Raw genomic sequence first — 16,226 nt, 5'->3', positions numbered from 1 at the left:
CTGAGCAAGGCTTTGGAGCTTCTCAGCTGCCCAGGAGCTGTTATCCCAGCCTGCACATCAGGCTGTACCTGCAGGTTTTCCTGTGTTTGCCACGGCTGGGATGTAGCCGGGGTTTTGTTCTTGTGCTCAGCAAACACGGGGGCTCCTGTACCCAAGGGATTTGCTGCTGCAGTGGTGTGACCGTGTTCACAGGGGTTTTAGGATGAGGGAAGAGACAAGGGTCTGACTCCATGTTTCAGAAGGCTTGATTTATTATTTTATGATATATATTACATTAAAACTATACTAAAAGATTAGAAGAAAGGATTTCATCAGAAGGCTGGCTAAGAATAGAATAGCAAAGAATGATAACAAAGGTTTGTGGCTCGGCTCTCTGTCCGAGCCAGCTGACTGTGATTGGCCATTAATTAGAAACCCCCAACATGGGCCAATCACAGATGCACCTGTTGCATTCCACAGCAGATAACCATTGTTTACATTTTGTTCCTGAGGCCACTCAGCTTCTCAGGAGGAAAAATCCTAAGGAAAGGATTTTTCATAAAAGATGTCTGTGACACAGTGAAGCATCCCTGCAACCCCAGCTGGCTTTTGGCATAACGTTGAGTCCAGCTTGTTGATTCTCATCTTGGACATCTCAGTAGGCTGAAACTAGAATTAAAAAAAAAACTAAATGAATAATGAAGGCCAAACACCCCATGACTTTGTTGTTGCATCACACTGGAGCATATACAGAAAAGAAGGAGGTAAGAATATCTCTTAAGAAAGAGAAGAGTGAGAAAGACGAGATAAGAATAAGAATGTGTAAGAAGTTGAGCTTTCACTGTGTCCATTTGGGCACTTTGTAGTGATTTCCCAGCTTGTTTCTGCAGTTTTGGGGTATGTTTACTAAATACTGGGTTCTTTTCTTGCACAAACATAGTACTTTGACATGTGTCACAGACATATTTCCTGAAAAATCCTTTCCTTAGGATTTTTTTTTTCTGAGAAGCTGAGAGGCCTCAGGAACAAAATGTAGACATTGATTATCTGCTGCTGTGGAATGCAACAGGTGCATCTGTGATTGGTCTCATGTGGTTGTTTCTAATTAATGGCCAATCACAGTCAGCTGGCTCAGACTCTGTCCGAGACACAAGCCTTTGTTATTAATTTCCTGCTTTTTCTATTCTTAGCCAGCCTTCTGATGAAACCCTTTCTTCTATTCTTTTAGTATCATTTTAATGTAATATATATCATAAAATAATAAATCAAGCCTTCTGAAACATGGAGTCAACATTCTCATCTCTTCCCTCATCTTAAGACCCCTGTGATCACCACCACAGATGTGCAGTTCCATAAAATCTTTACTCCATTACACACATTTTTTCCCTCTGTGGAGGGAGTGAGAGAGCAAACAGTTGGGTTGTGTAGTGCATTACTGGAAAATGTTGGGAGCCTATTGTGGTAAATTAGCATGAAGTAGAATATGTTGCTGACTAAATTTATACTGCCAAATGAGAAGAGAATGGAAATAATGTTTTCAGGGTTCAATTAAACTCTTCTCAATGTATAAACAGGGTTGTAGAAATGTATATTTTATATGTATGTATATTATTTAAGCTAATAAATTTGAATATTTTAAAATATAAGCCTGAGCTCTTAGACATTGGGTTATGTATATAGAGCAGCTCTCACATAATTATTTGTTTCATTCGAGAATGAATTCCTGTAACTTCTGGGATAAATTAGTGGGTCAGTATCAAGCAAAGCAGCAGTTCTGGCACTTGCTCTGAGCCTGCTTGGATAAGAGTTATGAGTTGGGTTTCCTGTGCTCTTGTTCAAGCTTTTTTTCAAGTGTCTGGGCATTTCTGTATAAATTTCATAGAGCAGCTCTGTAGTTGAAGCAAAATGAATATTGCATATTTTATTTGGACAGATGGCAGTTTCAGAGCACTTACTAAGCAAGATACAATTTTTGCATTCTTACAGGAAGCATGTACAGATGTATAATTTTATCATTATTTCATTATGCACTTAATGCACTGAAGAAATGAATTGCAATGCAAATCCTGGACTGTGACTGCATTCAGGGTGGAAGTTGACTGTAAGATTGCTGTGACGTGTTTGTGTTCTTATGTTTAATGATCATTACAGAGCACAGGCCTCTCATGTCATGCAGAAAAAAAATTGTGATCTGGTAAGAATCTTATCAAAAGAAAGACAATAATCCTCTTAAGGCTTCTTCTGTCTTAGGTCAGGAGGCCATCATGGGGTTTGTGCAAAGGTTTGTTTCTTAGTGTCCTGGAAGTTGTAAACATTTTAAATCTAAGAAGCCTGGAAACAAGGTCCTGTTCATTATAAATGGCTGGTCTTGCCATAATATTGCCATTAATTTACAATGGAAAAAAAAAGTACACATGGTAGCAAGATAAAGCTGAAGCTGCAGTGCAATCCATCATGCTCTCTAAAATCAACAGAAAACAAGTATGAAATAAGAGATTTGAGCATACCTTGACCAAGTTGAAATAATGAGCTGGGACTTGGTGTTTCTGTTGATGTTCTGGCTTCCAGTGGTCTACTCCGAGCTTTGGAATGGATGTAGGATGGCAGGTCCTAGAGACCAGCTAGGCAATTAAAAACACACTGAAAAGCACCTGGAAGAACTGTTAGATATTTTAAAGGAAAGGGTGATTCCCATGGAGCACTAAGGTGCCATTGTGCAGCTTGCTCTATATTGGATGTTTGAGAAATCCCTTGGAAAACTAAGTGGTTTTATGTACATGGTGTTCTGCCTCTGCTCTTTGGGATGTGATTTAGGGCAGAGGAGTTGAGCATATAGGTAAGTTCAGTTTACTTTGCATTTACTCTACCTGTAGCTTTTGCTATTCAAATGTCTACAGAAAAACCTGACTTTAATTCTGGTGTGCTGCTCCTGCTGGTCAGGGCTGAATGGAGCTGGTGGAGGGCTCTGCACTGGAGGCATCACCAGCTGGGGCTCAGCAAAGGTGGAAGGAATAACACTTGGTGACTAATCCTGGAGCCTCCCCAGCTGCAAGGATTCCCCATGAAGAGTCAGTCTTGTGTTTGTAACCAAGCGTGGTGCTAAAATCCAGATCTTCTGAGTTTGTGGTATTTTGATTCTTACACTGAGAATGTTCTAACAGCTCAGGGAGTTGCAAGGCATGAGCTGAGTTTACTGTGTTTTAGGGCTGTCTCCCAGGTTGGGTTTTTTCTAATACGTCTGGCTAATTAAAAGGTTAGAGTCAGAAAAAAAACCAGAAGCAATAAACCATCCAAGAAACAAATAAAAAACCAAACTGAAAGATGCTTATGTTTATATACATGTAGAATTTAGGAAAGAAACAGTGGGGATTTTTTTTTGTGCTTTTTAATTTTAATGAAGAACATTTGCAATGGAAAAAAAAAGTACACATGGTAGCAAGATAAAGCTGAAGCTTCAGTGCAATCCATCATGCTCTCTAAAATCAACAGAATTGCTGTGCTTTTCTTCCCCTTCTTGGAGGAGACTTTGAAAAGTAACAATTAGGTGTTTCATGTGTAATGCTGGGTGGTATTGGGCAGAAAGTGTGTGGCAAAGGTATCCTGATAACTTCTTCACCACCTCAGGTCAGCGTTTTCAAGTGGCAGGACTGACATTGGCACCAGCTCTCTCTGGTGACTGTTCAGCAAACTCAGTGACTTAGCTGAGCGAAGAGTAGCTCCTACTTTGAAAGTGCAATTCAGTAAAAACCTTTCTAAAACAACTGGCATGAGCTTTCTGAGCCAGTGTAAAAGAAACTTGAGTCAGTCCAAGAAGCTGGCCACAGTAACTCTCAGTGTTTCAGCAAAGTATTTTTGTCTTCTTTTGGAACTTTGTGCCGTGTGTTCAATTTAGAGAATTGAAATCATATTTATGTGTATTTTTGCCAGCCTTCTTGCTTTCCTGGCAAAAAAAGAAATGACTAGTAATAATTTTTGAAATATTAGTAAAAACTGAGGAGGGAGAGAGCAAAAGGAACCTACAAAACCTTTGATCAGCCTGGGGCTCAAGTGTGTTAATTTGATGTCCAGGCAAACTCACCCCAAGTAATGTAATTGGATATATTAAAGATGTCAGAGTGTCAAGAACCTCCAGATATGTGGCTGCTTAATCAAATCCAGCCCCTAACCTCTAACTCCTTCATTCTTGTTTTGCTTAACCACTTTGAGCTTCTACTTTTTTTTCCTTTTAAAATATTTTTCCTTCACTGTGTACATCTTCCCTAAACATTTTTTCCCTCCATCTTCCAAGTCGTCTGCTCTACCTCATTCTCTCTCTCCTGATCTTTTAATAATTTATGTTGTTTCCCTGCCTTTTTTAACTTATCTCTACCTTCTTTATAATATTCACAGCCTCTTTGCTGTTCTTCCATCTCTGCTGAAAATTTTTTGTACACTCATCTACTTTTTTTTTGGCCATCAATTTTGCTCTGAAATCTTGTCATTTGAATCATTTTCCTTATCTTCTTTTACCTTCTTTGGCCTGGATCATTTTTGGAGTGAATGGACTTGCATGTAGAATAGGTAAATGTTGACTGTTGTGCGTTTATTTCATTAAACTCATCCCAGTTCTCGAAGAACTAATGGGGAAATGCTGAAAATATTGTCAGTTTACCTAAAAAACGAAGATATTGCTGCCTGATTATGAAGAGACATGGTTCTGCTGAGTGGTGATTATCAGTCCAAGCATAAGGACTGCTAATGTACAGACCAAATATCTCGTGAGGCTATTTTTGTGGGACACCAGTTGGTGCACCAAAATACCCTGGCAGACTTGTCTTCCATTAATTGCTCAGGAATTCTCACTATCCATCATGTATTTCCTTGATTACATGTCATTATCTGAGATGTTTGATGTAACTATTTCATAACAGATTCCTTGTGTAGGTCAGTGATGAGTGAGAGCACCCAAACTTGTAAAACCTCAGGTCCCTTAAGAGTCTCTCTGCTCCCTTGGGAGTGCACATCATCAATGCCACTTTGCACTAATACAGACCTTTTGCAGCCACTGTTCATGGAATAATGTTTTGTTATGGCTCATAAATGGCTTTGACAACCAGGCTTGTGGTCTTGGTTCACTTCCAAGTTGAAAGATGTTCACAGCCCAGACATCAGTGGTGAGAATGGACAAGTGTTGATCACAGGTTAATGAACCATAGCCCAGAGGAGGCTTTTCCTTGAAATTTTGACTGCTGTGGCTCTGGATTGAGCTGTATGAAAATGAAGAGAAATTAAATTAAATTATATTATTGCCTGCACTGTGCCTGCTGTGGAAATAGGCAAAAGGTTCAACTTCATAAAGTGTAAAAGTATAATTTTGAAAAATATGGTTTATTAAATTATTTTTATTGTCAATTTATAGCACTTCATCCACGTAGTAGTCTATTCAGGGGCTGAAACCTGAGGTAACAAGTATGTGAGTAAAGGCAGAATTTTGATTAATTTATCTACATGACAAAATTTGGGCAGTTTATATGACTAAGAATACATCTTTTAAGGAGTACACAACACAACCCTGTGTTGTTTGTAATGCTGCCCCACTCGAATGATATGTTAGATCTACACTGAGTTTATAATACCCACCCCAGTAAATGATGTTTGTTGAATATCTATTAAATGATTGGAGAGTCTTACAGGCAGTTGAGGCATTTGTAGATCCAGGATCCCTGTGGAACTACCCAGGAAAATCCCACTTGGTGAGAATTTGCTCAGTTTGTGTCAGGGCAAATTTATGGCCAGGGAAATAATTCTCAATTTTGTGACAGATTAGCTGAAGAGGCAGTGATTATCAGGAAATTGGTGGATTATGTCCTGTGTTGCATTTCTAATCATGCAGTTTGAATGTGCTGGAAATGGTATGGTAACGTTGTGCTTTTTCTTTCTGAGTGTTTTCACTCAGGAAAGTCAGCTTGAGTTTGTCCCACTGTATTTATTGCTGTGTGAATAATTGTACTGGTTAGATTTTACATATTTGGAACACAGTGCCTGACTGCTGCCCTGCCTGTATAATTATTAAGTCTAGAGAATGGCTTGGGAAAACAGCTTTGAGAAAAGCACCTCTTATAAATGAATGATTACTGACTTGGCTAAGCATTCATAATATTGACAGCCAGTTAGGAAAATTAAATCAATGGAATCAGGATAGTGATTATTTTTCTCAAGAAGTGTTTGTATAAGAAAAAGAGGGCAAACATTTGTACTTCTTGGAATGTTAAGAGCAATATTCTGCTGTGAGAAGCGACCTATAGACACGTGGTTGTTCTGTATTTCAGGACTGTAAGTTAGGAAAAACTCTGAGCTGGGTGTCACCTTCTTCTCAAAGAAAACCAAAAGCTTTCAAATTCAAATTTGCCAGTTTTATTGGAATGAAGACTAGAAAGGTAACTTCTTCCATAATAAAATCTTCACAGTGATTTGTGAGGGTGAGCCGTAGCAGTTTTATGCACCACTGCCCCCTTTGTGCAGGTAGGTCTTGATGCAGTACTTGGTTGTATTTAATGTGATTTGGTGAGTGGCAGCAAAGTGGGAGCTGTTTGGGGTTTGGAAGATTTTTTTTGTCATAAGGAGATTTTGCTTAACTAGAAAAAGAATTGTGCTAGGTTTACTTAGTAACTGGAAGATAGGAAAATTAAAGAAGAGTTGAGGAATTATTTTGCTATTAAGTCAAAAGGAAAAGTTGAAATTTTGCAACTGAATTGAAAGAGGAAATCTCAGAGGTGGAGTGAATGCAGAGTTCTCAGATGTTGGGACATTATAAAGAAGTTCTTAAAATTAATGTGAATAAAAATGTTACTATTAGTCTCTCTTCCTCATTTTGGATTTACTTTGGTTTTAGTATGTGTTTTTATTTTTTGTGTTTAGTGTGGTGTTTGCTTTTACTATCATACAAGAAGATGATGCTAATTCTCTATGCAAATGTCATCTTCAAGCTAATGAATACCATTAATGTATATACTGGAAGCAATACTTATTCTGAAAGCATTTTGATTTTAATGATTCATAAATGTTCTGATAGTGCATATGTGGGTGAAGGGGGTAGCATGTGTGAGCATCCTTTAGTTCTGCTGAATACTTCATATGTAACCTGCATATTTTGTCTTGTTTCATTCTGATTTTTGCTGCCCTGTGCCTGCAGTCCCATGGCTTTTTCTCACAGTTGTCATGCTGCTTTGAGCAGCTCAGTCCCTCCCTACACCTTCACTTCTTCACTTCCCAGCATTGTATCCTTCATTGCAAAATCAGGGGCAGGAGGGAACTGATCCAGGTTCTCCCCCATCTGTTTGTTCACTTGCCAGGGAGAGGAGAGGCAGAGCTCACTTCCCTGTGTGCAGTTTCTCTGGTGTGCAGTTTGTTTCCTATAATCCAAAATGAGTTACTTGTAAATGACTTTAATTAAAACATGAATGTAGTATAAATGTTGATATGTTTTTATGGATGTTACAGACTTGCATATAAAAGTCTGCCATCAGATTTTTATGTCTTTAGTTGATAAAAGGATGCAGAAGGCAGAGACTGATGAGAAGGGATGGGCTGGTTGGATTAGGATTATTTTGGGAAAAGACTATTAAGAGAAAAACAGAATTGCTTTAGCCATTTTACTATTTCAGCCCTTGCAGTAAAAAGTGTTGGTCCATGTCTAAAAAAATATTATAGCACTTTCTGTCAGTTTTTCTGATAACTTTATAAAAACTTGACTTTAAAGCTCTGATTCTGTCTTGATAACCAGCATTCAGATGTCCTAGTACATGCTTTCACTAAGCCGATTTCCTTTGAGTCTGTGAATACTCACTGTATTTCAAAAGCTCTGAACAGTTTTAAATGGCTGAGGAGAAAACTGACAAGCCTGAAAATTAAATTGTAGCAAAGACCTGAAAATGAGGAGAGTTCTCACAGTCACCCAAACAGAAATTTATCTTGCTTTAAATTTTGGTTTTAATAAATGTATACTCCTCTGTGTATTTGACATAAATCACACATGCTACTTAATAGTGTCACTTTAATTTTATTTTATAGGTTATTAAAGTGTTATGAGTATTTACACAGATTTATTAGAGTGGTTGCTCAATTTTCTGTTCTTTTATGTGAAAGTAGATACAATGGTAATATAGCAGGTTATTAAATTTTGGGACCTAAATGTGTGGCTGTGTGTTAGCATGGGAGTTAAATTCATTGAAAGCTCTGAGTATCTGCTGAGAAGAAAAGGGTTTGCTGTCTTTCCTCAGCCAGCTGTGAACATCTGTAAGGATCTGTGTGTTCATTCCAAGCTGCTGCATGAGGGAGTTCTGCTGTGGGCTCTGTAGGTATGTGCCCCAAATACCAGAAAAAGAACCCCCACCCCAGAATCTCAAACCAGCCATGGTCTGTGTGGGAAGGCTGGCAACATGGAATACTGATTTTATTTATTTGTGCCACCCTTTTCTTGGCTTAGGACCCCCTAATTTTTCAAGCATATTTACTCTCGTATACATGCCCTGTTTCCAAGTACAAACCCCCCCTGGCATTGTGTGTTACCCTGTTCCCAAGGCACCCCAAATTCCCAGGAACATTGAGAAAAATTACTGAGTGAAACTTCTTAGAGTTGTATTCCCTAGTGTGAGTGGCAACTTGCTTAATAAAGAAAAGCAGATATGACCAGAACAATTGGTTTGTGGGGTTTTATTCTGTGGGGCTTTGAGGTTTTTTTGTTGTTTGTTTAGAGGTTTTTTGCTTGGCTGTGGTTTGGTTTTACTTAGTTTCCCCTATGGTTCATATGGCCTGTTGATGCAGTCAGACTGGCATGAATTTCATGAAGGGTTTTAGAGTGGTTTTTCTTGAGAAGAATGTAATTATATTTTTTGTTTTGTTCCCACACCTCCAGATACTTAACAGGAGAAAGAAAAAGAAAAACTTTTATGACTTATTTTAATGCTTTAGTAATTTAAAAGTTTTTATTTAATATGAACCCTGCTTAAAATGAGTGTAATCTTGAGTCATATATATGAGTCTGGTTTTAACTTGTGCTGAATTGTATCCTAATGGATTCCACTTGATTTCAGCCTGTTTTTCTTTAGCTATAATGTCCTTGTTGGTCAAAACAAACATGTTAAAGTCATGTAGAACAGTGCAACCAAACCTCATTATGGTCATGTAGCAACATAGATTGTATTGATACCTTCTAAATATTTTCAAGGTCTGTGGTGCATTATAGGTGTAATAAAGAAGAGTGTAAGTTTTAGAAATAAAGCTTTTGAAAAGCAACCAATTGCACTTTTTCTTTTTTTCAGCCTGTGTATAAGGCTGTCTGTGGAAGAAATGTTTCATCATTTAACTGTTGCTTTCTTGTTAATAACAGTGAATTCTGAAGTCCATTCATCTCTTATTTGAAGGCAGGTAGTCAAGAGAGCAGTCACAGAACTCTGCTTCCCCAGGCCCTTTATGTCCTGTAGGGCTGTAACCTTAGAAAGGTCGTGTATAGAAATGATCTTTTTTGTTGTGGGTGAAAGCTAATGAGTTTCTCTGTCTCCTTGGCTCATCTTAAGTTTCAGCTCTGTTTGAATGTGTGAGGGAGACCTGGCCAGTGGAATGGCTTTAGGGTGCCTGATTTTGGGACCTTCAATATTCCAGAGGTGTACATGGAAGGAGGATTCTCCTCCCATGTAGATTCTACTTCAGTGCTGTAAACAAAAACAGGTTGAAGAAACTGTTGCATCTTTATTTGTACTGCAATCACATTTATTCTTTTTAGTGTTTAAGCACTGGTTTTAATTAAATTGAAGCACTGTGTTTAAGCAAAACAGATTTGTGGTGCTTAAGTCTTAAAACTATGTAAAAGTACCATACGATTATTAACACCTCCCAGCATTTGCCAGGTATTCCTTACTATGACTTATTCTTTGTCAGCAATGAGAAGTTCCATTTAGATTGGCCTTTGAGAAGTCCAGGTTTTAAGAAATAAACACAAATTCTCTACTACTGAAGCTTTTTTTAAAGTGAGATCAGGAAGGTCAACCAGTGGATTTTGGTGCTGAGGAAAGCATTGGTGCCTAAAGAAAACCAGGTAGTTGAAAGGAAGCTCCCTAGTCTGAGGACAGACCTTCAGAGTAAAAATGGGGAATTTCATCTCTACAACTTTCTGCTGTTGCTATCCTCTTGTGTACATGAACGTTGAATAAATGAAGCTGCCTCTGTATTCTTTTGAAGCATTTGGTAAAGTAACCAACAACTAAGAAGTTGACATTCCTTTTATTATTGTATTAAGTCTTTTCATTTGCTGTGAATTAAGAAAATGGAACAAAAGTAGTGAGTTCTGCTTACTTTATTGGTCAAGCACATACTATTTTTTGTGAAAATGTTCCTATTGATGCATGTTATATGTTCACAGTACAGAAAAAAATCCTCACTGTGTTTCAGTGAAATTGATTTTGCTATGGGAAGTGTCAATATGGGGATAATGATTGAAACTCAGAACTTGTTTATGGAATTATGGCCTTGCTGTGTGTTCATATATATGTATTCATGTATATTCATACAGGGCTATAAATGACGTGGTGTTTTTAGAAATACAAATTAATCAAGCTTGATGTGTTTGACACTTCTTTCATCCTCCTTTGGAGTTGAAGTTAATGATGGTAAAAACCAGCCTCCAGTCAAAGTAGTTGTTTATTGTAAAATTAAGTCTTGGATGCTGGTGTGTGTCCATCCTCTACTTCAGCCTGGACTTTCTTGGTGAACTTCATTTTCCTCATAGCAGTTGATGATTAAATTCCTTCTACAATACGTTCAAGATCTCAAACACACAATAGCAATACAGTTCCTGTAAGTGGTTCATTTGTTAATCTGAGCTCTGTTTTACAAGAATTGTATGAATGCTGCTTTCCTTTGAAATTGATCTTCAAAAAGAAATCCTGTTTTGTATAATAAGATGCCAGACTCACAAAGATTTCCTTTCTTGTTTCATAGACGTTCCATCTTCAGAGCAGCCTGAACTGTTCCTAAAGAAACTTCAACAGTGCTGTGTCATTTTTGACTTCATGGACACGCTTTCAGACCTTAAAATGAAAGAATACAAGCGCTCCACTCTTAATGAACTGGTGGACTACATTACAATAAGCAGAGGCTGTTTGACAGAGCAGACTTACCCTGAAGTAGTTAGAATGGTGAGTTCTTTCTTTCTCATGGTCTCTTTTTAAACCCACTTGCACTTCCAGTTACACCCTGTGGGCAAAATTGAACCCTGGAGTAGGTGGATTAAATGATGCCTTTGGCTTGGATTTGCTAATAGACATTGCTTGGGGATAATTCTCCAATGACAGAAATATTAATTTTTATATATTTTAATGAAAGTCAAGTAGATTATGGTTATTATAGTGCCACAGATTATGAAAGGAAACCTAGATTGTTTCCTGATAGAGAAAGCCAGCAGCCATTAAATCACAGTCCCTCATGTTTCCTCCAATCTATCTTCCCTCTCCTCCCAGTGTAAATAATGGAATAATTTTTGCAGGTTTCTTATCTTTCTTTGAACTTTCTCCAAGTTCTTGGGTGTCTGCCTCAGGTACAGATACCTTAAAGCATGCATGGATAATAATTTTAAAATAATAAATGCTAAAAATGTTGTACAGGATTGTTGTGTCAATTTCCTGGTTGGGTTATGTGGATTCATTGCAGGGGCTGTTAAGAGTGAGCAAGATTGCTCAACTATAAAGCCACACCTTGTATATATAAATTGTTAAATAATAGTGTTTAATTGTAAAAATGGAAACAGTACCAGATGCTCTATGGTGAAGAATGTTCGTTGCAACTGGCAAAATCAATCACTGCTTTAAAATGTTTGTTCTGTGCTGCTGTACAGAACCCTTATATCCTGTTCTCTAAATGAGAAAGCAATTAATTAAATATAGATTTAGTCTTGACAGTTTCCTAACAGTACTGTGTGATTGTGGAATCCACTGGCTATGTGCTGTAAGAAGAAAAACATGAATAGTTTTTGCATTGCATTGTGTTTGCTCCTTGCTTCTTTTCTGACACACAGATACATGCTGTGTTGCTTGTCTGTAGTATTTAAAAATAGCTGTAAATTGTGACAGAACCATCAAGCAGTTAATCATGAAGGAAAAAAAAACAGAATTAAGGGTGTATGAAAAAATCTTAATATGTCTTCTTTGTGTGTATGAATTGTCAGAAAGCCTGTAATTATGAGTTCAGATTCTTTCCCTTCTCCCTCACCCTCTCCTGCCCCTTTCTGCACTGGACCAGTCTTGTGAATGAGCTGCTTGCTGTGTTATTTCTTCACAATGTGAACTCATGCACCATTCACATACCAGGCAGAATACAGAATGACTTTTTTTTCTTCTCAGTTTTTCTGCTGGTGCTGCACTGTAGTATCTAAATGGTTTGCATGTGTTAGTTTAATCTGATGTGTACCCCTTGTGATGAACAAAGTGTATCACACCCTTTGCCTAGCAAGGATGTTGATGCACAGATAACTTTAATAAAATAGGGGACTTTCTCTGTGTGCAGCAGATGCCTCCAAACTCATCCCCCCAGAGAATTTGGTAATTTTTATAGCATTTCTGTTACTGAGGTTGTATTCTTGGGTTGACACTGGTTATAGTTGTTTACTGCAGCAACATCTCTTGAATAACAACTCTGCAAGTTAGTGTTGACTTAGCTTGGGCCCCAGGAAGCAAGAAGAATTTGATTTGTAATTGTTTGTGAGGTTCAATTTGAATCATAAATAATAATCTATGAAACAGTGTGATCTTGAACAGTAAAGTAAAACCCCTTTAGTATCATGTCCTGCTGTCCCTGCAGTCACTTTTATTGATTCACACAACAGGTTTTAACTTAAGGAAATGATGTATTGCCTAAAGAGTTTGAAAAGCATGGTTTTGAATAATTTCCTTAAATATAGTCTGTATCTATGATATGGAGTAGCTATTGGAAATAAAGATACAGCCTGAATATTTCCAGTGGATTTCACAGATATTTACTAATGGTGCTTAAGAAATTCCAGTTTCACCTTAGATCCTTTTAGATCGAAATCTGTTCTCTCATCTTTCCTTTCATGGCATCATGCCCTTCTTCATTCTACTTTCTTCTACTTTGCATTTGTGGTGCTGAACCCAGGCTGTTTTCTCTTCAGTGCTGGGATGCTAAAGCAGGAGAGGGCTGTGAATATTCTCATGTCCTCTGTCTGGCTACCCAGTGGCCCCTGACTGCCCAAATCTGATTTTTTTTTTAACGAGTAAAAAGATGCCTATTATTTAAGTATTTAAAGACGTGAACATGTTTTTTCCCTTAAGAATTTCCTGAGGAAATTTGAAGTAAATATAATTGGAAATTGTAATTTAGATTTTGAGTGAAACTCCAGCCTGCAGCAGCCACCTGAGCTTTGGTGAAGGTGTAAGCAGCTGAAAGCTGGACTCCCCTGATTGTGCCTGTCACAACCAGTGGTGTTCTTGGTGCATGTGCTGCTGGAAAACTTTGGTGGTTGTTGTGTTCCATGGGAGCAGGATGCAGTGCTGTGATGCTGAATTTGTGGGGGTGAACCCATAGCAGATACATGAATAATTCCTGTTGATGGTCCCAGTGAATGCTGTTGCTGTGTTTCTGCTAAACCACATCACCAGGGCTTTTGAGGCTTGCAGGTGGTTTGGTTTTTGTAGATGGACTATCTGGTAAAAATGCTAGTTTTTCCTGCTGGTCTTTGCATATAAAAGCAAGACTTCACCACTTTGAGAACAGTTACACACGCCCTAGAGGGAAAGGTAGTTCTTCTAATATGCTATAGGAAAAGTTTTGAGCACATACTGCCTGGTGAAGAGATGGCATTAGTCACTTTGTACTGAAGCACTGCTTTATAGTGTAACTTATTCTTTGCAGTAAATACATGTTCTTGTTTCAGGCAGTTTTGTGCCCATAGTCATACACTGAGACAGACTTAAATGTGCACAGTTGACTTCACAAGTGCAGCTGCCACCTTCATTGTGCTTTTGGGGATTTTCACCAAAGTCTCCAGCTGGGTTCACAAGGGAGCTGTCACATTGACAGTCTCAGACCTGTCATGATAGTGAAGAAAACAGCAATATCTGTGTTCTGACCAAATTAGCATCCCCACTGCCTGCCTGCCACAATTGTCATGGGAGTGTTTTGATTGAAAGACCAGGATCTTAAAACTGATCAAAACTGAGCCCAGTTGTTTTATGTCCCTTTGAAAGATCTCTGCCCCGTTATGTTTAGTGTTTATGAATCTGAGAATTAGTATTTTCTGCTTGTCCCTTTGGGCTACTGTGATCTGGAGGTGAAGGGAAGAAAAAGTTCTTTTGTGAGTTTTAACATCATCTAGGAGCAGGAGGGAAAAAAAGGCACACCAGTCTAAACCAGATGTTTTTAAAGTTACTAATATTCATAGAGAAGGATTAATAGTTAAAGTATTTTCTAAATAAACTAAAATATTTGAAAATAATTTATGTGGAAGAGACTTCTTTTGTTTGAAGGTTTTATAATGTATGTGTATGTTAATGATCTCTGTCAGTGACCCCAAAAGGTGTTTGGCTCTAGACATACTAGGCTAGGAAAAAGTTGCCAGTAGCATTCTTTAGAAGAGCTGAGATTTCTAAAATATAAAGGTTTGAAAAAGTCATTTGTGGCAGCCAAATAACTTAGAGATGTTTTTCATGCCATCTAAAATTTATGCCATTAAAAGCTTTATCCATGCTTGTAACATCACATGTTTTCATCTTCTTCTCTTGAGCATGTGATATGATTTTGTATTTATGTATATATATAAATGTGAAACCACTTGGCTGTTTGTCAACCTGTGTGCAAATCTGCTTTTTTAAACCCCTCTCTATAGCTTGATACAGTGTCTGGCATGTTATTTGTTATTCAAAAAAATAAAATAAACCAGAATCTCCTAATGGCCACCAAAGCGAGTTGCAGAGGCCTCATCCATGTCATCAATATCAGTTGATGGGGAGAGGAATTGGGATTTGTGGTAATGGCCATGAGCTGAACAGATTTATTCAGAAGGGGATTGCTCAGCATGCTTCCCCTGCAGTTTGATGTGTTGTTCAGAAGGGCAGATGACATTCTTTAGAATTAGGCAAATCTTAGGAAAAATGGCCTTGCCAATTAAGCCACACTCTGCTAAGAAGGAAATGCCTGTAATAGGACTTTATGAGCCAATAATTGGACACTTAATCTAAAATTTATTCCTGTCTGAGCAAAATGTGGAGGCTTAAACTAATGATACTGATTTTTGCTGGTAGATTAAGCAGTGGTAGTTGAAGGAAATAAATGTTTGTTTTTATCTGTGGTATCCTGAAGGGTGTATGTGGTAGAACTGTTTGTGTTTTATGGATGTTAAGACATAGATTGAGGAAACTCATCTATTTAATTTAAAAAATGGATGAAAAAAATTGACAAGCTTTTAAACTGAGAAGTCTGAATTAATCTCTTTGTTGGTGAGCAACCTTTCAGCTCTCCTACTTTCTTCTTTAGAAATTGTAGACCTGGGCCCTGACGTTTACACATCAGTGTGTGTTTGCCAGCCCACAGGAGATGGCTAATGAAACTCTCTTCAGATCCATCTTTTAGAATGGAGTAGTGATACTTTGTTCTCTTTTCTAAGTGCTGAAATGCCTCTGGCTTCCCATTGTCATCTTTATCTTTTCTGTAATGGCAAATTGAGTAAAATAAGACTGTAATTTCTGTTCAGCCCAAGTGAAACATCATAGGAGATGTCATGTGGTGTAGGAGCTGTGTTAAGCAACAGAGGGAAAGAAACTTGGTTAAATCAATACCCAAATAAACACAAAAAATGCATTTTAAAGGTCAGATTCTGGTTTGGGTTTATTTTTTTTTTTATTCTCTCTTTCTACTGACATAAATCTGGAGAGATTGCATTGGTTTTTACTGCAGGTTTGTCTCAACAGATGTGAGGGCAGAGTCTGTTCAGGAGTTTGTTTGTGACAGACCCGTTAAACATAAAGAATATCTTGCTAAGCCATGATTTTTTTTTTAGTATGTTGAGCAACCTATTTTTAGGAAGTGTTCTAGTGTTGATTAAACTATTCATATTCTTATTTTTGTTTACAAGTGATTTCGTTTCTATTATTGTGTCTTGTTAGAGATGAATCTAGTCTTATTAAAATTCTTGGTGATTTAAGGCCAAATTCTTATTTTGATTAAAAACTTGTATTTCATGTAAGATTTGCATTAGATTCAAA

At 37.7% G+C, this 16,226-nt stretch overlaps 1 protein-coding gene across 2 annotated transcripts in view; it reads left to right on the top strand.

Annotated features, from left to right (window-relative positions):
* PPP2R5E (protein phosphatase 2 regulatory subunit B'epsilon) overlaps positions 1-16,226 on the top strand; it is a 71,350-nt gene that overhangs the window by 30,479 nt on the left and 24,645 nt on the right. For both annotated transcript variants that reach the window (XM_064713384.1, XM_064713385.1), the window contains exon 3: positions 10,954-11,150. In XM_064713384.1, coding sequence (XP_064569454.1) covers positions 10,954-11,150 — 197 coding nt within the window. The remainder of the gene's footprint in view (positions 1-10,953; positions 11,151-16,226) is intronic.

Source organism: Zonotrichia leucophrys, chromosome 5, assembly GCF_028769735.1.
Source record: "Zonotrichia leucophrys gambelii isolate GWCS_2022_RI chromosome 5, RI_Zleu_2.0, whole genome shotgun sequence".
Classification (NCBI taxonomy): domain Eukaryota; kingdom Metazoa; phylum Chordata; class Aves; order Passeriformes; family Passerellidae; genus Zonotrichia; species Zonotrichia leucophrys.
This window is presented reverse-complemented; position numbering and strand designations above follow the sequence as displayed.